This window comes from Haliotis rufescens, unplaced genomic scaffold (assembly GCF_023055435.1).
Source record: "Haliotis rufescens isolate VD_foot unplaced genomic scaffold, xgHalRufe1.0.p SCAF_33, whole genome shotgun sequence".
NCBI classification, from domain to species: domain Eukaryota; kingdom Metazoa; phylum Mollusca; class Gastropoda; order Lepetellida; family Haliotidae; genus Haliotis; species Haliotis rufescens.
In genome coordinates, this window is record NW_025964035.1 from 2,663,948 (window position 1) to 2,690,637 (window position 26,690).

Below are 26,690 nucleotides of genomic sequence, written 5' to 3' on the forward strand. Positions count from 1 at the left end.
GCAGATTGATTTCAGCTTTGCGTTATTGAATTATAAAACAGAGAAATAGTAGCGGATTGTTTGCATTGTGTTTCTGATTGTCGCCGTCAGACAACTGATAGCGAGATTCAATGGCCTGCGTTTGTTGTCTTGAATGGTTACTATAGGTCTACGTTTACCGAGGGAGGTGAAAGTAACAGCATCTTAACCCGGATGAGCAAAGCATTAACCGTACAAATCAATCGATGAGGTTGATATGGATCGAATGACTTGCATTGACGTTCTGCGATAGCATTCCCAATACAAGCTGATTACCGATTGTGTATATGGTCGGGGTTGGATTCAGTGCTACTTCTGGCCTAGCGGTCGATGGTTAGATGATTCACAGATTCTACCTAAATATAAATTCAGTTCTTCTGTTGACTCGTCAAGTGTTGAATCGTGATCAGTGGAGCAGAGGCACAAGGTTGACTGAACCCTACTGGTTTAATTGATTCTCTCAGTCGTGCTAACGCGGTGAACCTGTTTGGACCAAAAACATTAGACAGCTTCGCGAAGTACACCTTCTTAAAATGGACTTGACTCAATACGATACCCGGAAGAAAATTGGAAGCCAGGAAGTCTCGTTCATGACACGAGACAATTAGCTGACAGTGAACAACAGCCACACCAGGATTGCATTGTGAAAACAGTTCAAAGGTAACCAGCATGCGTATTCAAATACCAATTCAAGTGAGAAAATAAACAAAAGGATTCACTGCGATCTATTTCCTATTATTGCTGTCGCCTAGCAGGTACGCCCCCCGATGCGTGACTACACGTAATCGATCTGTAACAGGGAAGTAACATTCGGCGATTAAGACAGACAGCAGCGAGGAGAGGGTAAAGGTGGACCATGCAGTGGATTCTCTAGCACTGTTATATTTGTACGTGTATTGGGGAGTTGCTGTTGATGTCGTCATGGATACCTTCATCTTCCACGTGGTTACAGCGTTCATGATGGTGATGGTGATGGATCTACGTGATTTGAAATCAATGGTTACAGGTAGATATGTCTTGTACGTTAGTGTAGGCCCAATATTCCTATGGCGTAAATGTGACTTTTGTTTTCTTTGTTTGTTTGTTTTTTTGTTGCTTAACGCCGCACTCAGCAATATTACACTGATATTAAACCTTGATATTAAGACATTGATATTATTACAGCTATATGACGGCGGTCTGTAAATAATCGAGTCTGGATAAGACAATCCAGTGATTGACATCATGAGCATCGATCCACGCAATTTGGATCGATGACATGCATCAACCAATTGCAAGTCAGCGAGTCTGACCACCCGATCCCGTTAGTCGCCTCTTAGCAAGCATGGGTTGCTGAAGACCTATCCTCCCCCGGATCTTCACGGGACATGAGTTTGGTATTTGTCATGTTTTATTGCTAGGTATAAATGTACCAACTTGGAAGCAAAATATATATTAGTTACAACAAATTTTTGATATATCGAAATACACACCGCTGTGTAAGTTTCCATAACACCTAAAGAGCCATTGAGCGGCGAAAGATCTTGTGTGCATTAAGGAATTTAAACAAGCACAAATATTCGGACATAAATATGTTATAAAACTCACTATTATAACTATACAGTGATTCATATTACTAGTTATATATTTCTTATATCAAGGTTTATTATCAGTGTATAGTGACTGATATCAGCTGTTTGGTATATACCTTATTAAATGTATATATTCATATTAATAGATAAGTCTTTATGTAACAAATTGATGTCTTGGATGGAGTTTGTTATACAGTGAGTGAGTGAGTGAATATGGTTTTACGCCGCTTTTAGCAATATTCCAGCAATATCACGGCGGGGGACACCAGAAATGGGCTTCACACATTGTACCCACGTCGGGAATCGAACCCGGGTCTTCGGCGTGACGAGCGAACGCTTTAACCACTAGGCTACCCGACCGCCCCTTGTTATACAGAGGTATTGGTAGTATTAAGGATATTAAACTTTTACGATCTACTGATACTCAAGTCATGGCTTCTGTGTATCTTAGGTAATGTATGATTATATATCCCATAGTGTTGCTGAAATAAGTTTAGCCAACGTCTAGATGACAAGAACAGCCATAATAGTTATGATTGCAACATCAATCGATGAATGGACGCGTGGAGATCCGGGGTAGAATAGGTTTTCAGCAACCCATGCTTGCTGTAAAAGGTTACTATGCTTGTCGTAAGGGGCGAGTAACGGGATCGGGTGGTCAGACTTAATGACTTGGTTGATGCATGTCATTGATCCCAATTGTGTACATCGATGCTCATGAAGTCGATCACTCGATTGTCTGGTTCATATTCGAATATAAACAGACCGCCGTCATATAGCTGGAATATTGCTGAGTGCGGCGTCAAACAACAAACAAACAAACATCAGTCGATGAATTACAACATTTAAGTTCCCGGTAATGAAATTGCAGGAGGAAATATCCGCCTTTACGTTATCAACAGGTTGTTAAAGTTTATAATATGAACATTGAAATTGCTAGCATCAAACCAATTATAAGTGACTAAGTAACGTCCTTGTTTAACGCAATGCGCTCATTTTGTTGGATTTAGTTTTATGGGGATTTGGTCACACGAATATAGGGTACGGTCCTGTTATAGAATACTCTAGCTCCACCCCATGCCAACAGAAGTAGAGATGTTCAATGAATATTGATTCCATGTTTAAAGGGGCGGTCGGGTATCCTAGTGGTTAAAGCGTTCGCTCGTCACGCCGAAGACCCGAGTTCGATTCCCGACAAGGGTACAATGTGTGAAGCCCATTTCTGGTGTCCCCCTGGTGTTGTTTGTTTGTTATTTAAAGCCGCACTCCGGAATATTCTAGCTATATAACTGCGATCTGTAAATAATCGAGCCTGGACCAGACAATCCAGTGATTGACATCATGAGCATCGATCCACGCAATTGGGATCGATGACATGCATCAACCAAGTCAGCGACCCTGACCACCCGATCCCGTTAATCGCCTTTTACGACACAAGAATAGTCGCCTTTTACGGCAAGCATGGGTTGCTGAAGACCTATTCTACCCCGGATCTTCACGGGTCATGGGAGATATGTAAGAACATTCTCGACCTTCAATAGCGATCTCGTGTTAGGGGAGATTTACAAGCGTGTGTACATGTTCACCAGCTCGAAGTCGTCGTAGTTGACAGGTTGGTGGGCATTAAGTCATTGATCAAACATTGCTACCCGACATGAAATATGACAGTTTGACACAGAACAAACATCCTTAGTTCATGTAAATATTGCATGGGAGAAGGAAAAGAAATAGTACAAACAAAATATACTATGATTTAACGTGAGGTGTCATTAATGCAACATGGTTTTTTTTAAATGGGGTGTATTAACGTGGCATGTTATCAACGTCAGTTGTTCTTAACGTGTCATGTGATCAATGTCAGTTGTTCTCAACGTGTCAACTTATCAACGTCTATTGTTCTTAACGTGTCATGTTATCGACGTGAATTGTTCTTAACGTGTCATGTTATCAACGTCAATTGTTCTTAACGTGTCATGTTATCAACGTCAGCTGTTCTCAACGTGTCATGTTATCAACGTCAATTGTTCTTAACGTGTCATCTTATCAACGTCAATTGTTCTCAACGTGTCATCTTATCACCGTGAATTATTAACGTGTCATCTTATCAACATGAATTATTAACGTGTCATCTTATCGACGTGAATTATCAACGTGACATGTTTTCATTGCGAATTAACGTTAAATGCTATCAACGTGCATTGTTATCAATGTAACGTTATCAACCTGAATTGATATTAACGTGCAATGCTATTAACGTGAATTGTTAGAATGTAGATATTTCACCAATAACAACCTGTTGCAGTTTATAGATAAAACGAAAACAGCTGACCTACATGTATGTGTATATGTACCTTTAATATATATCTATCTAGTTCAGACTCTCCTTCCTCTGTTTCACTTCGCTTAATCTGTCCTTTATTTATTTCTGCCTTTTCTTCCTGCCATCCTGTGTGTGTGTGTGTGTGTCAGTGTGTGTGTCTGTGTGTAGGTCTGTGTGTGTGTGTGTGTGTGTGTGTGTGTGTAGGTCTGTGTTTGCGTGTGTGTGTGTAGGTCTCTGTGTGTGTGTGTGTGTGTGTGTAGGTCTGTGTGTGTGTGTGTGTAGGTATGTGTGTGTGTTGTGTGTGTGTGTGTAGGTCTGTGTGTGTGTGTTGTGTGTGTGTTGAGTGTGTGTGTGTGTGTGTGTGTGTGTGTGTGTGTGTGTGTGTGTGTGTGTGTGTGTGTGTGTGTTGAGCCAGGAAGTCCAATTACCACACCTCAAATACATAGCACGTATCAATGTGTTGTTAAATTTACGTTCGTATTTTTCATGCATGATTTACTCATAATAGATCCTATCAGTTGTTTACTGGTTGCTAGGAAACCACGACAACATCTGTTTACGATGGCTTGCGAAATTACCTCCTCGTTAGTGACGGGTATACGAACACCTATGGGCAGCATACTAAGACGAAAGAGCTCTTCACCGGTGTTCCATGGCCAGATAGTGATATTTTCATGTTTGTAGATTCGTACAGTGTATCGTCGATTGATATACAAGATGAAATGAATTGTTCAAATATACACTGAACACCAATAGGGGTATATCACGTCTCGATATTTACAGTCAGCTGAACAGGCAGTTGCGTGGTGTAAATAGAGGCCATCACGCGAGTGTGTTGAGGGATGGTAAATATCCTGTATTAGGAAAAAAAACATTCCTTTGCATTTAGCCAGCCTTGGCTTTATCGTGCCGAGATAATATAATGATAACATCATATATACAGATATTACTCAACCTTTGATTGGGGTTTTCCGTTAAATCCGTGATCCACCGAAATATTGCTATGCTACCGGCAGGGCAGGACGTGCTTATCCTTTTTACGAACACCTGGCGCCATTCCTGATTTTGAGTAATACATTCAAGAAGTTTCCATCGCTATTTTGCTGTTTTGTCGGATAACCGAGATAGTTTTTCTCTTGTGTTGACGTTTTAGATTGATGGACGTGGGTGAGGTGAGATGAACTGGGGTTTAATGTCGCGTCAAAGATTATTACGCTTATATACTAGTCCGGACTGGTGCCGACTTTATAGTGCTGGCCCGCTGAGATACCATGCCGCAGTTTAACATAAATACCCCACTCAGACAAAATATTCCGAGACTTAATGCCGAGTGACATGCAGGGTAACAACAAGTAACATCTTTTAACGTCTTTTGGTATGACGCGGCTGGCGATCGAACCCCGGTTTGTGTTTCTGAGGTACCCCTTGGGTCAAAGTGGGGATACACTCGAATAGGAGCTCGAGTGGCCCAGTCGTCAAAAGCGCCAAAATTTGCAGTGCAGAGTTGCGTCCCTAAGTCGTGCCAGAACCCTATGAACGAGAGCTCGAATCCCTGTTCGCCGCGATGTTTCCAGGTTTGTCAGTACCACATGCTCGTTGGTTTCGTTTATGACATCATCTTGGGCTTTCCTCCCACATGAAGAGACCCGTGAAGATCCGGGGTAGAATAGGTCTTCAGCAACCCATGCTTGCCGTAAAAGGTGACTATGCTTGTCGTAAAAGGCGACTAACGGGATCGGGTGGCCAGGCTCGCTGACTTGGTTGATACATGATATTGTATCCCAATTGCGTGGATCGATGCTCATGATATCACTCACTGGATTGTCTGTTCCAGACTCGATTATTTACAGACCGCCGTCATATAGCTGGAATATTGCTGAGTGCGGCGTTAAACAACAAACAAACAAACAAACAATCCCACATTTAGCTATTCACCGTTGAATAATAGTTGAATAAACTCACTTATTCGATTGCATGCTGGGGGCACGCGTGGCCAAGTCGTCTAAGGCGCCGCGATTCGCTGTGCAGAGTTGCGTCCCTTTGGCACACCAAAAACCTATGATTGTGGGTTCGAATCCCGGTTCGCTCCGATAATGTTTCTAGGTTTGTCAGCACCATACCCGTGCTCTTCAATCATGTCAATTACATGGCAATATCCAAACTACTTGTGTGACAACACCGACGTATTGATCTGGCCATAGAGGACATCAGCAGTCGATTAATACATTTATTTATTAACAATTGTGCACATCCTTCAGGCACCAAACTTACAGAGACCATCCTCAACTACCAACCTCTGCACTACGACCACCACCATCTCCACCAACAACATCATCGTTCCAAAAGAGCAGCTCAGCCAGATGTCAATCTTCATTTTGCAGCTTTTGGGAGGTAATATCCTTGTACATGTGGATAGACTGAATATTACGGAAGCCGTTTAGGGCCACTTTTGTCTTCTTTTTTTACTGAAATTTCAAGATACATACGTTGACATTTCAAGTTAAAATCTAAAATCTCAACTTATTATTTTGAAATTACAAGATTCTAAGATGAAATTTAAAGATGCTATACTGAAATTTCAAGATGCTCATTTGAAAATTCAAGATAATAAGTTAAAATTTTAAGATTTTACCGAAACAAATGGCCCTGAAAGGCTTCCGTAAAATATTAAACTCAGTATACAATTATTGCAAAACAGGAACAAAAATATAAACAAGACGCAAACAAAAGTAAATTTATAAATGTGTATCGAACGATTTATCCTCGGCTCTCCAGGCAGACGCCCGATCCACTGGACCAAGGAAGCAGTCAATTCACGAAATATAATAAGTATATTAAATATGCTGAAAGCCACCTTGATCTGCCAGACTTCGATGTTTAGTTATTTTCAATAATCAGTTTTGGAAACAATCGAGGTTGTTGGCATGGCATACAGCGCGCTGTTCAGTTTGTTTGATTGTTTGTTTGTTGTTTAACGCTCCACTCAGCAATATTCTAGCTATATGACTGTAAATAATCGAGTCGGGAACAGACAATCCAGTGACTGACATCATGAACAACAATCCACGCAATTGGGATACGATGACATGCATCAACCAAGTCAGCGAGCCTGACCACCCGATACCGTGAGTCGCCTTTTACGACAAGCATAGTCGCCTTTTACGGCAAGCATGGGTTGCTGAAGACCTGTTCTACCCCGGATCTTCACGGTACACAACATCCGTACAAGGCGTCGTACTGCAATGTTTATCAAACGTGTTTACTCGTGTATTTTATCATGAACTGGTCGTTTTACCTCAGTACGTTGGTAGTTAAAATCAATTTATTGTATTGTGTGTCTTTTGGGGGTCAAAAACCTGCTCGTATATGTAGTTATTTGGGGCATGGCTGTTCAATTGGTAAAGAGCCAGATACAAAAATCGATCGACGAACACCTGATCCTGACACAACAAAGGAACGCAACTCTGCATAACGAATTGAAGCGACTAAGACCACTGTCACCTGTGTCCACAACATGTGTTACAAAAAGCAATGGTAAATGACCCACTTCAAAAAATATGTTTCAGAGATTTCAACATAACACTGCGACGAGACACTGATCTCTTCAGTCAGCACATACAGATTGAGACGACGAGCGGTCACGTGCCTTACGATATCAGCCGAGCATATAACGGAAATCTCCGAGAGGATTATGGTAACTCACAGCTTCTTTTGGTCTCGAGCTCTTGGTTTATTTTTTCTAATGTTTCAAATGTTCTTCTGAATAAATGTTCTTCTAATTTTTCTTCTAATGTTCATATTTGTTCATGATTTGGAACTATTAACCACAAAATTTGACATCATGTACATGGAACTGATATAATATTTCACAATGGCTTCTAAATGTGGGACCGCCTCCGTGGTAGAGCGTCCGCCCGGAGAGCGGAAGGTCCGGGGTTCGATCCCCGGCCGCGTCATACCAAAAGACGTTTAAAAGATGGTAGTTGTTGTTACCCTGTCTGGCGCTCGACATTAAGGGGCTAAAACAAGGACCGGTTGGCTCGGAGTCAGTATACTGTGTCTGAGTGGGGTATTCATGTTAAACGTTAAACTGCGGCATGGTATCTCAGTGAGCTGGCACTATAAATCGGCATCAGTCCGGACTAGTACAAGCAGCCACACACAAACACGTGCATGCACGTCGCTATGTAAGTGCAATAATTTTGGACGCGACGTTAAACCCCATTTCACCTCACCTCTAAATGTGGATTTTTATTGGGTCGTATTGACGAAATGTTATGATTAATAATTACTCCTATGGAAGAGAGGTGAGGCTTTCGCAGTGGCTTCAAATTGTGGATCATTTCTAAACGTATTTAAGGAAAGTACAAACAATTACCACTTTGATGAAATAAAAGCGACAAAACTTTGAAGGCAAAGTCCATTGTACGATTCCGACTGAATCATGAGCCTGTGTTAATGAATTACTATCAAATAGTGATGACACCAGGTGTTCGCGAAAAGGTGGGGGTATCCTGCCCCACCGGTGATGCGAACACAAGGGTGATATACGGGAGGAGAGTTGTGTCGCCCTACAATTTTGAGTGACCACTACAGTCTAATATGATTTAATTCAATTTTAAGTTTTCAATGTATATATGTTTACAGTTGGATATGGCTTCAAACCAACAGTTAATGGCCTTATTACCACCACGGGGCATTTTCAAGGAACTATTGACACGGGGGAAGAATTTTATGTTGTTGAGAAAGCTAAGAAATATTTCAAAGAACCTCAGGATTTCCATTCTGTGATATACAGAAGGTCCGATGTGAAGTTCGACGTGGACAGTGCTTTCTGTGGAGCCGAGAAGCACAGGGAACGTTTGTTTACAATTCAGCAGAGTGCGACGAGGAAGTCCAACGAAGGCCACAACGAAGATAAAGGAAAGACGACGTACGATTGGTCGAAAGATAACGACACGCATTCTGATTGGTCGGAAAAATATTTACATTATGATCATAAAAGACAGAAGCGAGATATAGTTCCGACTAAAACCACGTGCGAACTGTACATGCAGGCTGATCACGTGATATTTCAACAACACGGAAGTGACGTCGACAGTCTTATCGAAGAACTCTCACAGAGTGTACAAACAGTTAATGCCATATATGGTGCTATAGGTAAGTTTGCATTTCAACTGATTCCTGTCATGCAATGTCTGAATTTTTTAACAATATTTGTCACTGATACCCTTCCCCTGATGGTAATTTAAAATGTAATTACATATTTTAATTTGTTTTATCAATCAATACAATGCTATGGGTTGATGTAATGGAATCTTTCACTTCGTGTCCCTGACATCATGGTGATATTGGTTTGCAGAATAGGACACAATAAGACAAGGAATGTAAACAACAATACAGGCAAAACAACCACCCTGTTATGGATTTTGTAACTTCAGTATCATAGTCAGTGTGTGACGGTGTGAGTCTTGATTTACGCCGCTTTTAGCAATATTCCAGTCATGTCATGGACGAGGATGGAGGAAGGGGGGAGGGGAGGGGTAGAGGCGCACCAGAAATGGCTTTTACATATTATCAAATTTCTGTAGGGAACAGAACGCTGGGGCCAATAGGGCTGAAATAGTCAAGAAGCGCCGTAAAAAAAACCACTCAGAATAACTATCATGCGTTTAGATTTTGACGGCGACAGCAGTGCCGACAACATCAACTTCATCATCAAGAAGATTAAGGTGCACACCAACACCAGCGACCCGACGTACAGACTGAACGGCAACTACGGCGTGGAGAAGTTCCTGGAACTCCACTCGCAGGAGAATTACGACAGCTTCTGTCTGTCCTACATGTTCACCCACAGAGACTTCGACGGCGGGGTGCTGGGGCTGGCGTGGACAGCCGGGGAGGGCCAGTCGGGTGGCGTGTGTGAGAAATATACGGTAAATGCTGGATTAAACCTAATTTGTGCTCAGGTTTAATCCTAAAATAAATCGCTCAGCTGTCGTGCTGGATGTTCTGAAACACAGTGCTCGGATTCCCATTTCACAGAAATAAACATATATATCCCCCACCAGGAGGAAAGTACGGAACTCTTTTAGGGCCCATTTTATTTCGATACTATCTTGAAATTTCAAGATCCTAAGTTGAAATTTCAAGATACTAAGTTGAAATTTCAAGATACTAATTTGAAATTTCAAGATAATAAGTTGAAATTTCAAGATAACAAGTTGAAATTTCAAAATAGTATCTTGTATTCCAAGATAGTATCTTGAAATTTCAACTTAGTATCTTAAAAAACACATGGCCCTGAAAGGCTTCCTTAGGAAAGGGATCTCGTAGATGAAAAATCACATTCTAACTTTTCACTATATTTCAAAACTGCAGAATCTCCAAATATAAATAAATACAATTCACAATCAAGCTTCAATTCATATTAATTACAGAGATACATGACATCAAATATTTTAACTTTTATAGTTCAGGCAATATTTGCAGTTTTTAGACATAATGTCTGATGAATTGAAATTGAAATTAGATATGTATGCTGAACGGTATTTAAATGATGTTTTTATTACATTACGAACTAACAAGAGGAAAAAAGATTTTTTTGTACAGTCCGCACACACAGAGATCTTCACTGAAATAAGTTGACGTCAAACGTCACAGCACGGTTGTATCCCGGCACCCATAAGGGTCCTTGAGGCTCACATATCTTGAACCGTTGGTTACAGTAATCTTTCTTGAAAGTTACTGAGAAATATATATCGACGCGAAACTGTCATAACGAGAGCATTTTACAATATCTACCTTCCATGGCATATAATGCAACATGAACTACTGACAACACAAACAGTGTGTCACTCTCGTAAAGTTTGCATGCATGATTATGATGTACACTGCCGAGTAAAAGAAAGTATACACTTAAAAGTTGGATTTGACCCCACGGTAATAAACGTTCTCAAAACATAACTGGGCTGAAAACAGTCGCCGAAACACTGCAAACTTAAGGTCCAAAACACAACTAGTGAGTGAGTGAGTGAGTTGGGTTTAACGCCGCTTTTAACAGTATTCCAGTTATATCACGGCGTGTCAGCTTAATGTGGGAGGAAAGCCCGAAGTGATGCAGGTCTTAGACGTTTACCACTTCGGTGAAACCCACGAGCACGGGTATGGTGCTGACAAACCTAGAAACATAATCGGGGCGAACCGGGATTCGAACCCACAATCATAGGTTTCTGGCATGCCCAAGGGACGCAACTCTGCACAGCGAATCGCGGCGCCTTAGACGACTGGGCCACCCGTGCCCTCCCCCCCCCCCCCCCCCCCCCCCCCCCCCACCAAAAAACAAACAAACAAACAAAAAAACAAAAAAAAACACAAAAAAAAAACACAACTATGATATCCGTATCAAATACATCACCATAGAATAACTATGTCTTCTTTGTTTCCTGTTGAGCCACAATAAAACATGGGCGTATACTTTCTTTTGCCCGGCTGTTTATAAATTCAAGAGAAAAACCATCAAAATGTGTTCCAAATGAACGTGAAATGATGGGAGCAGAATCACGAATTTGTGACATGTGATGTCAATAAATCTCCCTATAGTCAAGGACCCTGAAGATCCGGGGTAGAATAGGTCTTCAGCAACCCACGCGTGCCGTAAAATGCGACTATGCTTGTCGTAAGAGGCGACTAACTGGATCTGGTGGCCAGGCTCGCTGACTTGGTTGATGCATGTCATCGTATCCAAACTGCGTGGATCGATGCTCATGATTTCAATCACTGGATTGTCTGGTTCAGACTCGATTATTTACAGACCGCCGTCATATAGCTAGAATATTGCTGAGGGTGGCGTTAAACAACAACCAAAGCAACAAACAAGTTGTCGCTATATGGCTGGAATAATGTCGATGCGACGTTAACTTTTAACTCACTCACTATAGTCAAGTAGAACTCGTACAGTTTCTCTTCCCAGGCGTTTTCTCAAGGGAGGCTCAGCCTGAACAGCGGCATAGTGACGACACTCAACTACGGCAAGACGGTGTCCACGTTGGTCAGTCAGTTGACCTTCGCCCACGAGATCGGCCACAACTTTGGCTCTCCGGTAATTATAATTTGTTTGTATGTTTGTTTAACGTCGCATTCAGCAATTCCAAAACTATATAACGGCTGCCTGTAGATAGTCGAATCTGGACCAGACAATCCAGTGATTGATATTATGCGCAACGATCCGCGCCGTCAGTTTACGTTGATATGCCATCCACCAAGTCTTTAAATCTGACCACCTGATCCAGTAAGATACCCCTTTCGACCAACATAGGGGGACATATTGTGACCGGAATTCAGTCGGTAAATATAGGTCATAGACAAAATCTTTCAATGAAGTGTTAAGAATATTTTTGGACGCCCAAACTATCGATCTCGATGTGTCTTTTGAAATTCGACTTTCCAGCTTGAAGTCGTTAAAAGATGGAAATGTCGTTAACTTCACACAGCTTTCACACTGCAGATTTTTAACTTTTAGAAGACGGAAAGCTCCAATTCGCGTTAATAACTATGAAATTGTATTTTTTTAATTGTCAAATGACGCTACTACAACTACAACTATATCCCAAAAATAGTTATTATTTTACCATGAATTTAGAAAATACGCTTTTCTGATTGGTCAATCCGAGGTTTCAAATTAGATAACCGCCTCAGGTTGAAACAGCTGATTTGAAGGCCTCGTCACCGCTGAAGATAATAGTAGACAGTTTAAACATTGTCAGTAGGAAAAAATTATCTGTGCAAATGTAGATTTTAGTAAACTTTACAGGAGACTTTTTGAATTAAATTATTGTAGAATTTCTGTCACTATTATATTCAAAGTTTTAGTGGCAAAACAATGTCTTTGGATAGAAAACATTATAGAAATCGACAAAGGGAGTGTTTTGCAAGGTTATTCTACCACATTAAAACATCTGGGTTGAGAAGAGTATACTGTTCACAGATGAGTCACTCTCTGATGGTCTAGCAAGGGTCATGGAGATCCAACTCATCATTGTTTATCGCTGTACTGCCTTGGTCGGCTGTTTCTCCAGACCTCTCCACCGTAGAACATGCCTGGGATGAGATGGAACTACGCCCACGACGGGACCAGAACCAGCCAGCTATGCTAGTTAGGCAAATCATTTGGTTGACATTTGGAACAACATGTCGAGGCTGTGCAGAATTCTACCTTGGCGTGTCTGGTTTCACCGTAAAAGTTGTTGTTTCAGCACGACACTGAAGGAACGTCATGCGCTCCTGGCAGCACGTCCGGGAACTACATCATGTACGCGAGAGCTACATCCGGGCTTCAACCTAATAACAACGCCTTCTCAACGTGTAGCATTGCTAAAATGGCGCCAATATTGGCGTCAAAGGCCAGATCAGCATCGGGCTGTTTTGTTGGTGAGACCCATTTTATCATATACGTCTACTGTATGACTTGTTATGCTTAAACACTATTTGTATCGGGTGGTGAGTGAGTGAGGGAGTTAGGTTTAACGCCGCGTGCGGCATGTCAGCTTAATATAGGAGGAAAGCCCGAAGTAATGCAGGTCTCAGATGTTCACCACTTCGGTGAAACCCACGAGCACGGGTATGGTTCTGACAAACCTATAAACATAATCGGGGCGAATCGGGGTTTGAACCCACAATCACAGGTTTCAAGCGCGCCCAAGGGACGCAACTCTGCACAGCGAATCGCGGCGCCTTAGACGACTGGACCACCCCTGTCCCCGTGGCGGTTGGCAGTCTAGTGGTTGAATCGTTGCTCGTTACATTGAAGGCCAGAGCTCAATTCCCCAGGTACAACATCTGAAGTCCATTTCTGGGGTCCACATCGTGATATTGCTGGAATATTTCTAAACTCAGCGTAACACCATGCTCACTCACTCATCTTTCAGAGCCGACGACTACTATCTGCACAACTAAGATGACAGGAGTGGCGTTAATCCAATATATTATACACACTATTTCGCTGGAGAGTTACGGTCGTTATTAAAGGGTTACATAAACGATTACTATGTTGTCCATCTTTCAGAGCCGAAGGGTTCTATCTGCGGCAACAAGGTGGTGGAGGGGGCGTTAATCCAATATATATCCAGACTATTTCGCTGGAGAGTTACGGTCGTGATTAAAGGGCTACATGAAGGATGACCATGTTGTCCATCTTTCAGAGCCGATGGGTTCCATCTGCGGCAACAAGGTGGTGGAGGGGGCCGAGGAGTGCGACTGTGGATGGGAGGAGGATTGTACTGAGGGGTGCTGCAACCCACAGACATCAGCTGCAGGGGCACCTACACCCTGCACCAAGACAGCCACGTCAGTCTGCAGGTGAGACCCCCAGTGTTCAGCCCCACCCCTGACCCCAACAACCACGCGTACCCTCACGTTCCTGTACCAACCCCCAAACACGTGGATGTCTGACTCATCACACAGACGCACCACACATCCACGATATCTTTCTTTTACCCCCGCGCCCACATCCTCCCGCACCCTCACCCACTTCCATATCCATTTCCACATTCACATCTACACGCACAACCACACCCACATCCTCACCCACCCACAACGACTGCCTCCGTGGTGTAGTGGTAGAACGTCCGCCCGGAGAGCGGAAGGTGTGGGGTTCGATCCCCGGCCGCGTCATACCAAAAGACGTTAAAAGATGGAACTTATTGTTACCCTGTCTGGCGCATTAAGGGGCTAAAACAAGGACTGGTCAGCTCGGAGTCAGTATACTGTGTCTGAGTGGGGTATTCATGTTAAACTGCGGCATGGTATCTCAGTGTGCTAGCACTACAAATCGGCATCAGTCCGGACTAGTACAAGCAGCCACACACACACGTGCATGCACGTCGCTATATAAGTGCAATAATCTTGGACGCGACGTTAAACTCATTTCACCTTACCTCACCTCTCTCTCACACACACACACACACACACACACGCACGCACGCACACGCACGCACGAACTATTGACACTGCACTGTTCATACTTTTTGTTATATTTTTGAAGTCTAGGAATATTAACCAGACCTGATATTGTGTGTGTTTTCAGCCCAAGCTCAGGTCCGTGTTGTGACTCCAGCTGCCAGTACGTCACTGCCGCCGCCAACCACGTCTGTCGTTCCAGTACCTCCTGTCTCGCGGAAGCGTCCTGCGAATATCCTTCTGTACATACCACAAGACATAACACAAAACATAACACAACACATTGGGGAGACGACATAGAAGATATCCCTAACATGTAAATTACACGACTTTATCGATACCAACCACAAAGATTTCGCGCATTTATTTGCCTATGCATTTAGACGTGAAAAGGGGGCACGGGTGGCCCAGTCGTCTTAGGCGCCGCGATTCACAGTGCAGAATTGCGTCCCTTGGGCACGCCAGAAACCTATGATTGTGGGTTCGAATCCCGATTCACCCCGATGATTCTAGGCGTGTCAGCACCATGCCCGTGTTCGTGGGTTTCACCGAAGTGGTAAACGTCTGAGACCTGCATCACTTCGGGATTTCCTCTGACACGCCGTGGTATAACTGGAATAATGTTAAAAGCGGCGTTAAACCGGACTCGCTCACTTAGACGTCTAAAGCCACATAAACCTTTCCGTTGTGGAATAATATTGAATACCAAGGCATAGGGAAGTGGATATTTAAAGCTTTCCATTTGTCGGGAACAGAATGACAGTGTCTTTTGTTGTTTTACGCCGCACTGGTCCAGACGTCGGCCTGTAAATAATCCGACCGTGGCCAGAAAAGCATATTGTGAGCAGCCATCCACGTCGTCGGGTAGCGCCACACAAATACTGCGTCAACGACTATGTCTGTGACTACGTTAAAGGCTTAATGACACCTGAATAGCCGTGAAGCGACAGATAAAGTCTCGCGTTTTGACAAGCACAAATATCTGGACTGTTTTTGTATATTTAATCCTTATTCATCTGAAGTATGGTTTTACGCCGGTTTTTTTTAGCAATATTCCAGCAATATCACGGCGGGGGACACCAGAAATGGGCTTCACACATTGTACCCATGTCGGGAATCGAACCCGAGTCTTCGGCGTGACGAGCGAACGATACACCTGAAGAAACCAGATAGATAGATAGATAGATAGATAGATAGATAGATAGATAGATAGATAGATAGATAGATAGATAGATAGATAGATAGATAGATAGATAGATAGATAGATAGATAGTCCAAAGATGAGCTGTATAATTTACGTCCTTGACCTACGCACTGGGACGTCCGCCAACTGTCCTACGTCAACATGGGTTGCCAACAAGACCCCCTGCGGTGAAAACCAAGTTTGTGTCAACGGTGTAAGTATACCATACAACATTAGATAGAGGAATACTGTTATCAACTTGAACACTATTTCCGTTTTCCTACTGGTTTAGTAGTACTCTTGCATCGAACGTATCGATAACATTAAACTGACTATGACCCTGATTGAAAATGTCTTCAACATTTTTCAGTGATACGTGACGTTGTTTGGTGAAATAGAGTTACGATACTACGTGCAAGGGGAAATCAACAAAATAAGTTTTGTCTAAATGCAAATAACCACATGAGTTTGATCTGACATCCCTGTAATTTCTCTCGGTTATGTAGACATGTTCTGGGTCTGTGTGCCTGGCGTTCGACTACCCGCCATGTCAATGTACGTCGACTACAGCAGGCAACTGGAAGGATGAGAGGCTGTGTCAGATCTGCTGCGAGGATGGCGGACAATGCAAGTAAGGAGTGAGTGAGTGGGTTTTAGCACCACTATGAACAATGTTTCAGTCATATTACGGCGTGTCGGCTAAAGTAAGTGAGAGTGTTAGGTTTAACGTCATTTAAAGCAATATTTCAGTTATATGACGGCGTGTCAGTTAAAGTAAGTGAGTGTGTCAGGTTTAACGTCACTTTAAGCAATATTTCAGTTATATGACGGCATGTCAGTTAAAGTAAGTGAGTGTGTTAGGTCTAACGTCACTTAAAGCAATAGTTCAGTTATATGACGGCGTGTCAGCTAAATTAAGTGAGAGTGTTAGGTTTAACGTCACTTAAAGCAATATTTCAGTTATATGACGGCGTGTCAGTTAAAGTAAGTGAGTGTGTTAGGTTTAAGTCACTTAAAGCAATATTTCAGTTATATGACGGCGTGTCAGCTAATGTAAGTGTGTGTGTCAGGTTTAAGTCACTTAAAGCAATATTTCAGTTATATGACGGCGTGTCAGCTAATGTAAGTGAGTGTGTCAGGTTTAAGCACTTAAAGCAATATTTCAGTTATATGACGGCGTGTCAGCTAAAGTAGGTGAGAGTGTTAGGTTTAACGTCACTTAAAGCAATATTTCAGTTATATGACGGCGTGTCAACTTAAATGAGTGTGTTAGATTTTACAACACTTTAAACAATATGACAGTTATCTCCCCTCGTGTTAGCTTGATGTGGAAATCGTAGATTTGATCGATAAAACCCGCAAGCACGGATACGGGTCAAAATAAGGACCTTGAAGCTTCGACCCACGACCAGCAGATCCTTGCGCGGAGAAGGGACGCAAGTCTGCAAAGCGATTCAACACTCCTTAAACCATCGGCCACCCGTGCCCCTCGGAGTGAGAAGAGGCCCCCAGGGGGTTCCTTTTTGTCAAGATTACGTTTGTTAGAAAACGCAATCAAAAACCATTTTTTAATCATATAACAAACAAACCACACGATTCCATTCCTTCGCAGACCGTCGTATGAAATTAGCGGCGTCCCCAATGGCAGCACCGTCCCCGGCAGCCCCTGTAACGACTTCCAGGGCTACTGCGACGTGTTCTACAGGTGCAGAGAGGTACGACGATGTAGTGACAGTTGTTTGTGTCAATATTTTCTTGTTGACGCCACTCTTGAAAACATTCCAGCTGTTAACGGCAGCATGTAAATGGTCGAGCCTGGACCAGACAATCCAGTGACTGATATGAATGATATGATGAGCAACGATCCACGCCTTCGGGGTCCGTTGACCCGCTATGTACCGAATCACCAAGCCTGACCACCCGATCCATCTTGTCGCCTCTTACAACTACCAATGGGGACCTATTCTTCCCACTGGTGATCATTGTAACATTGCTTATCTTGTAGGCATCGCTGGGTTCAACCAGCAGCCTGTGAAACTCGACGATACATGCCACTATGACGATATAATTATGTTAATAACGATATTTGTTATTATTGATTATTTATGTTATTTATGACGACATATGTTATTCATGATGATACACGTTATAACGACGGTAAATGTTATTAATGAAGATATTTGTTATTAACGTTTATATATGTTATTTAGGAGATAAACATACTGTGTTTTCAATGTAGAGCTTGGTTACCTGTAGATTAACCGCGCTAAATTGAATTTGAAACCTAAGCGCGGCCTGAGGTTTCAAATGTTAAATTTAGCGCGGTATACACAGTATGTATAACTCCATTCTAACATGACTAAATAAAACTTTGTAAGCTTATATGAGGTGGGCATCCCTAAAGAAAGCAAAGCAAGCTTTACAAAGTTTTTGTTCTCCACCGCACCAAGCTCCTTCCCAGCGCGTGACACCTTCGTTACACTCTCGGTAACATCGCTGCCATCAGTGTGGGCGCGGCCATGACAAGAATCTTGAAATTTGGCCTCTAACCCCAAATGTCGTAACGTTCATACTTTTGTTTATGTGTTTGGGAATGCTATTATAGTTAACTTTGAAAAGGTTTACAACTCACCATTTTGTCCAGATGAATTTACTTTGTTGTTTGTAACGTAACGTTACTTCAGGTGGATCCGACTGGAACGTTCAGTACTATAAAGAAGCTGTTGTCATCAGAGAATCTCCAGAGTCTGAAGGAATGGCTGATCGCGCACTGGTATGTGCCGGTGCTAGCAGGACTGGGATTCATCGTGCTCATGGTATGTCGGCACACGCACACACACACGCACGCACACGCACACGCACACACACGCACACACACGCGCACGCACACACACACACACGCACACACACACGCACACACACGCACACGCACGCACACACACGCACACACACACGTTGACCGTACACTTGTGTTTAAGTTTAAGAAGTGAGTTACAAGCATAACGAATTGCTTTGCTTCGGACGTTGTTCTTTGATGATCGACCATCGATATAATGAAAATTATTCTTAATATTTATTTTTTGATGTATTGATGTATTTCTGTGTTTATATATTTCTGTATTTATATATTTATGTATTTACGTACATGTATTTATGTATTAATGTATTTATGTTTTTCTTCTACAGGTGATATTTGTCAAGGTGTGCGGCAAGAAAGTACCGAGTGACAAGGAACTCTACGAGAGAAGGCAGCGTCGCTATGGAAACAATGCCATGCAACTGAGTCCAAGACATAAAACAAACAGCGTTGCGCCAACCGGCTACATGTGATCCTTTTGGGTCGTCAAAATATCTCCACACAAAATGAAACACTGAGTATTGTAAATATGCGACATACCAGGACGTTGTATATAGAATGTGTATGTATTTGTAGTGTGTCTACCGACAGGTACGAGGATTAGTGTTAGTTGTAAAACCAGACTGCATTATCCAAAACATTTAAGATAATTTGTCCAAATGACTCAAAACACTTTGTTTTGAAAAATGACACAATGGAACGAGGCGTTTTATCTTCACTTACAGTAAACTACGCTTATAACGAACACGCTTATAACGAAATGACGGATATAACGAACTGTTTTTTGGCCCGTCCATTTGCTACAATTATGCTGTATATGTGCTTATAACAAACTACGGTTATGACGAACTAAATTAAGTGATCCCTTTAAGTTCGTTTTAACCGTAGTTTACTGTGTAGTTACATCAGACTTAGAAAGAATTACTTTCAATTTATTTTGCCCCTTTTTTGTGTACCTGCTATCCGAGAAAACACAATTAAAAAAACAAAGCTCACAGAACACATTCCTGCAACAATTGGTATATCTACACATTCATATTCAAGCATCCGATAATGTCATCATATGCCATGAAAGTGATGGTGATGTTTCGACTTTTTACTGAGATTTAACGATGAATGTATGTCCAGGTTGGACACATTACGAATATCTGCTTACATTGGCACTTTTTGTGAATCTGAGAATCACCCTGATTATGTTTACGGTTTGTCAGTACCATACCCTTGCTCTTTATTTGCGAGTTTAGGTAAACATCTAAGACCTGCATTACTTCGGGTTTTCCTCCCACATCAAGCCCCACCGTAATATTACTGAGTACTGTCGGATGCCCTTTCTAGGACCCGTGTCTCTTTGTCTTTGTTTGTGTGTTTGATGAATTCTGAGAAGAATATTTGCATGTGCATTTTTATAATACATTTCGTATGTATTTATATTGATATATATTAATCAGATGATTTCCATATGGAATGATATGTGTACAACGTTTTACTTGTATGATTCTCTATATTTTTTATAAAATGTCGACAGCTCAATATTAATCTGTGATCATCTGTATATTATACACGTGCCTTGTGGCTGTACCGCTCAATCTCAATACAGGAGCGGGCGGGGTGATGTACATAATTAGGTGTGAATAAATTGTTACCACTTTTATTAGATTTCCATTTCATCTTATTTTTAAATGTTACCGTAGTGTATGTGGACAACCTAGAGTGATTTTATTACATCAACAAATTTATGTTACGTTCATGTTTTCTTAAATATTACATGTATATGATCTGATCATTAATTATCTTCACTGTTATCGTGATTTCCTCTATAAGTACTGGGACGCCGATGATGCGGAATATAATCGAATACACAAGTTTTTGTAGCTGCGGTATGGTCGCCACTTCAGTGTAATAATCTTGAAGGTCATGTTAATCTCCTTTTTCACATTTGCCCATTCGTCACAAGGCACCCAGGGGGCACGGGTGGCCCAGTCGTCTAAGGCGCCGCGATTCGCTGTGCAGAGTTGCGTCCCTTAGACACGCCAGAAACCTATGATTGTGGGTTCGAATCCCGGTTCGCCCCGATTATGTTTCTAGGTTTGTCAGCACCATACCCGTGCTCGTGGGTTTCAGCGAAGTTGTAAACGTCTGAGACCTGCATCACTTCGGGCTTTCCTCCCACATTAAGCTGACACGCCGCGATATAACTGGATTACTGTTAAAATCGGCGTTAAATCCAACTCACTCACTCACTCACAATGCACCCCTTTACATAAGCTGCAAGATTACTCGTTCCGCTGTCGATTAGTCATGTGCGACAGCACCACACACCAATCAGACTGTGAGACTGCATGTAGTGTAGATGTTAATATAGATATGATCATGTGCGGTGCGAGGTTTAAGTCCCCACACGTTAAGATAATAAACACGTACAGAATTTGACGTAATAAGCGCCCGGGGCGCTCTCAAAATTAGAAATAGGGGTCTCTTCTTGGAATATTATTTTGGTGAAAAAAACAGAGTTCGAAAGTTCGTAAATTTCCTGGTTTATGCTGACAACCTGAAATGTTTATATACGACATATATACGAAATTGTATATTCATACGACATATATATTTTCCAGTATTTAATTGCCCATAATTAAGGGTGCATATAACACACGAGTGTGTATTATACACGAATACATAAGTCTTGTGTACATTGATCGGAAGGGGTGCTAATTGAGATTGTTCACTAGCCAATATATTAGCAAATTTCGCCGGGCGCTAATTACGTCGAATACGGTAATTAAAGACAATGACAAAGAAGACATTCGTGTGGGCATGGGAAGCAAAAGAAAGTATAGTATTACTGAGTTTCGTCTGAAAGTTGAAATAACTGATGTTAAATAACACATTGGGTATGAACCATGAACTTTCGTCTGGTACGCTACACCACGAATTCTTCAGTATAAGATATATTCAGAAGTTGTTCTTGGGAAGGTTGGTTGGTTGGTTGGTTGTTTAACGCCGCACTCAGCTATATTCCAGCTATATGACAGCGGTCTATAATATAATCGAGTCTGGACCAGACAACCCAGTGATGAATATCATGAGCATCGAACCACGCAATTAGGATCGATGACATGCTTCAACCAAGTCAGCGAGCCTGACCACCCGATCCCGTAAGTCGCCTTTTACGACAAGCATAGTCACCTTTTACGGCAAGCATTGGTTGCTGAAGACCTTTTCTACCCCGGAATCTTCACGGGTCCTTTTGCAATGGAGAAGGGTATTTCCAAAGTTTCCTCACTAAAGTCGTCTCCATTGCCACAAGGGTCCCGATCACTTTCTCCGAGCACTCGGATAGTCGCGCAGACGACTGAAGTGCTTGTAAAATGTCACGCAAGCTGAGCCGAAACGATTGCAAAAGACAACATAAACACCAAGGAGTTAGGTATCAGTGCTGATGAAGTGAAGCTTCACAGTGATGTGATTTTTCCGCCTTTTCAAACACTGTCACAACAATGGAAAGAAGAGGTTGTGGGCTTCAATTGCTGAAGAGTAAGGGGACCGTAGCAAGTTTATTTTGATTGCATCAAGTTCAAGTTCAAGAGGTTTTATTGTACTTAACGTCTTAAGGCCTCAGGCCCATATACAAAACAAGAGTACAAGAGATAATATCCGTGAGTACAACCGCTGCATACAATACATATGTGGAGACAATGTTACAAAGTGAATGTACACAATTATTTTACGAAGTGACCTCACGATACTTTACGATTCTTGCGCCGAGAAAGTGCATGATGAACAAAAAGTGCTAACCTCAGAATTGTTTTTCTATCATTAGAATTCAACAGAGATTTACATGAATACAAATTTGACAAACGCAGGTATTTCGATGGAATATATGCTTCCCTTAAATCAGTATAAACAGTACAAACAAGCAGTATATGAAGTTCATCCTCTATACAAGTTTGACAGAAAGGACACAATCTCATTGGCTTCGGGACAGCATGATGTCGTCCAATGTTAACCATTATTTCAGACAATCCGAGACGAAATCTTGAATATGTAATGCGCAGATATTTGTGTGTTATAACATTTAAATACAATTCAAGTTCAATCAACGATTTAAAAGATCTATACATGACATATCTTGAACTGTTTTCAAGTGTCGATCTCCAATCCTGCTGAAACATATCGAGTGACTTTCTATGGAATAATCATAAAAAATCATGTTTATTACAAACACCTTGATACAACTACACATAACCGAAACCGTGATAAAATAGCATATAACGAATATCTGTGGCCCATGTTGTGTACCCATGATTGTCCAGATTAAGTAGCATTTTGAATGCTTTTCTAGGCAGGCGGTCTTCGTGCATTTCTAAAATTTTAACCAGTATTTTAAACAACGAATATATGCATTAATGTACATCGGATATCTTCCACATTCGCCATATGCCATACAGTCTGGATTGTTTATTCCTGTCTTCAAAAACTTTTTACATGCATATAAATGTATTTTCTCTATTGGTTCATATTTTTTAAAACCCCAAAGTTCTGAGCCGTATAAAAGGATAGACTGTATTTGGGCATCAAATAGCTTAAAATAAACTCTAGGTGATACAGGTTCTAATATAGATACAGTGGTAAGTAACATGACAATGGGATGGGAACGCTTAGTGTAGGGTCTTACTTCCTTTAGAATTACAAAGAAAGCTGCTCTTGGCATTCTGTACCCAGCAATGAGATCGTCAGATGTCGTGTCCAGTTGCAATATTCTTTCTCTTTTGATCGGATTATTTTTTCATTCTTCATTCAATATGAGAATACTTGTGACTAAGGTGTCCATATCATATATTGAATCCTTGCTGACATTATCATTATTGTTGGTCCATTATTATTGTTTTCCATATATAATTAAAACACAGCTAATCAAAATAACTTCAAGCAAAAATCTTTCCCTAATACCATAAGATAGATTACTACCACTAAAGGTATAGGTTAATGTTCATAAATGTGTTGTTTGTTTGCTGCTAGAGCTAGAGCTTATTGTCTGTTACTATGTATTATCAAAAGCTCACGTGACTATTTATTTGGCCCTTTAATATCATGGCCATACATTGACAATAATGTGTAGGTCCACGCGACCAAATTATTATCATCTGCGCACAGGTCCTCAGGTCACAAACCTAAACCAGACAAATTCGAATTTTTCCGACTTTTTGACATTGATTCGTCCACCGACGAGATATACATTCACCCGCCTCTGCTGTCAACAGCACATGCAGTGATTGCATCAGTATCGGAAGTGAACTGGCACAGGTAAAACCTACAAAACGGACTTAAAAACCCGTTTGTTCTGTGCCACATTCTGTATCTTGTCCTGTTTGTTTTGCTGGTCCTTTTCAACTTGACAGTCGGGAAAGTAATAAGGCCAAACCCCTACCTCCAACTGACAATCCTTCTGTTCTTGATGACATTTTGTCGATCTCCGTTGTCCAGTTGTACAGACCCCACCACCAATCTCCAAGCAAGGCTAATCCAATTGGTTCTTTATTGGGTGAGCATCTCTCTCCACAAATTATAAAAGATGCCAAGTCCTTCGCTAGTCAGTACAATGATAACGAATACATTTCAGAAATCAATTCAGAACTTTGGCTCTAATCTCGAAATTCAACACTAAATTCTTTTCTCAGCCAAATCACTTCTTCTCCAGGCAACCACTACCTCCTCACTCGCCCCGTCAAATCAATATACAAACTTTCTGTCCCTTCTCATATTTCGCCCTTTGCATTTCTACAAGACTAAAAGAAATTATGCTGACGATGTCTTGGGGCACTGTAGTCCGTCAGGTGGGTATCACACCATAACCTCTTTGATTGCAGACCTCAACACACCGTAAGCACACTTATCTTCGGGTGTGTTGTGGCCCGTGAAGAGGCCGGGGTAGAAAGGATCTTCAGCAACCCATACTTGCCGTAAAAGGTGACTATGCTTGTCGTAAAAGGCGACTAACAGGATCGGGTGGTCAGGCTCGTTGATTTGGTTGATACATGTCATTGATCCGAATTGCGTGGATCGATGCGCATGATATCAATCACTGGATTGTCTGGTCCAGACTCGATTATTTACAGACCGCCGTCATATAGCTGGAATATTGCTGAGTGCGGCGTTAAACAACAAACCAACCAATAAGGTGTGTTGTGCAAGGTCTTTGACAAAGAACAAGTCCTCGGGAGGAAGCACCAGATCAAAGCCAACCGTGCTATCTGGATCCGACAACCAGTCACAGGCAGACCTGTTTCGTCACCCTTGCGCAACCTCTCCAAATCTTCCACTCCTCAGTTTAACTCTCCTCTAGAAGCAGCCCTGTCGCACACCTTACATCAAGATTCAAAATAAATACGAGGCAGTGGAACGATTAAAGATGTCCGTTACCGCTGCGATTAAGGAGGTATTAGATGATGTGGACGATGACATCCAGCCAGTCTCGTGTGCTTTTTTGTTCAGCATCCAATACCAGGCGGAAACAGATATGTAGTGGCTGTGGTGCAAGGGAACGTCTTTCCCAAGCACCGAGAAAGCACTACCTGAATCAGTGTCCTTTAACAACTGACAGAGGAGCGGACAGTAGTCACGAGGGTCCAAAGGAACTTCAGCAACCCATGCTTGCCGTAAAAGGCGACCAACAGGATTGGGTGGTCAGGCTCGCTGACTTGGTTGATGCATGTCATCGATCCCAATTGCGTGGATCGATGCTCATGATATCAATCACTGGATTTTCTGGTCCAGACTGCTGTCATATAGCTGGAACATTGCTGAGTGCGGCGTTAAACAACAAACCAACCAACCAACCAACTCACCAAACAACCTAGAGACGGTTGCACAAATTTCAAAACAGATAGGGAGCGAGAAAGGGATTGCAAGATACGGAGGGAAGTAAAGGAACTGGACTTTTGTATGCTGTCACAAACTGCTGTTTTTGATTTGCAAGAAGCTATCTGAAAACGCAGTTACTTGCAACATTTGTTCCAGATCCTTTCTTTCTGCATCTCGCAGGTTAAAGTTATCACTATTCTTTTTTTATTAATCATCATTTTTGTCACCAACTTTTCTCCATACCTCATAATAATCTAATATTGGCTTGAACAACCCGTCTTACTTGTGGTCTGCACGGTACATCCTGGGCCCTCGCACATGCAGTCCCTGCAAATGATTTAGAGGCAAGTTACATGACTGTCCTCTATAAAGACTACATGTGCTAGGAGCCCAGCACACACTATGCTGAACCATCACGAAGCCACATAACATTTAATTTGTTATACACACAGGACTCTTCTGGACACCTAATAAATCAGCCCATTGCACAAAAGGTTTTGTTGTTCCTGCGAAATTTTGGCGCCCAAGGTGGGGGTGATCTGATGGGTGGATAAAGACCTGTGGCTTGTTTGGCCATGAAATCACATGGTCATCAGGTGTCCATGTGGTGAAGTCACAGAAGCAGCAGACTAAACATGAATGGAACTCTTCTTTCCAAGTGTTTGAGATCTACAATAGGATGGGGTAGGGCCCGTACTACATGTAAGATTCTGAATGACATAGCCGGTATCGTGTGCACACTTTATCACTTTCGTGTTGTCATGTTGGTTGTTTTCTTCCCTTTAGTGCCAGGAAAATAACTTTCTGTTGACGTATTCACAGATGTGCAAGTGAATCTTCGTTGTTTGGACTTTGTGATTTCTTTCCATTACGTTTACTTGACATTGTGGAGGACTATTAGAGAGTATATTCTTTATTTAATTGTCT

At 41.9% G+C, this 26,690-nt stretch overlaps 1 protein-coding gene across 1 annotated transcript; it reads left to right on the top strand.

Annotated features, from left to right (window-relative positions):
- Positions 1-203: 203 nt before the first annotated feature.
- LOC124115045 (disintegrin and metalloproteinase domain-containing protein 10-like) lies at positions 204-20,556 on the top strand. Its single transcript, XM_046475857.2, has 14 exons — positions 204-1,024; positions 6,168-6,300; positions 7,476-7,603; positions 8,557-9,069; positions 9,586-9,845; positions 11,882-12,010; positions 13,164-13,338; positions 14,109-14,265; positions 14,993-15,097; positions 16,181-16,262; positions 16,555-16,679; positions 17,661-17,763; positions 18,733-18,864; positions 19,235-20,556. The coding sequence occupies exons 1-14, from the start codon at positions 940-942 to the stop codon at positions 19,376-19,378; spliced, it is 2,271 nt and encodes a 756-aa protein (XP_046331813.2). The 5' UTR covers positions 204-939; the 3' UTR covers positions 19,379-20,556.
- The last annotated feature ends 6,134 nt before the right edge of the window (positions 20,557-26,690 follow it).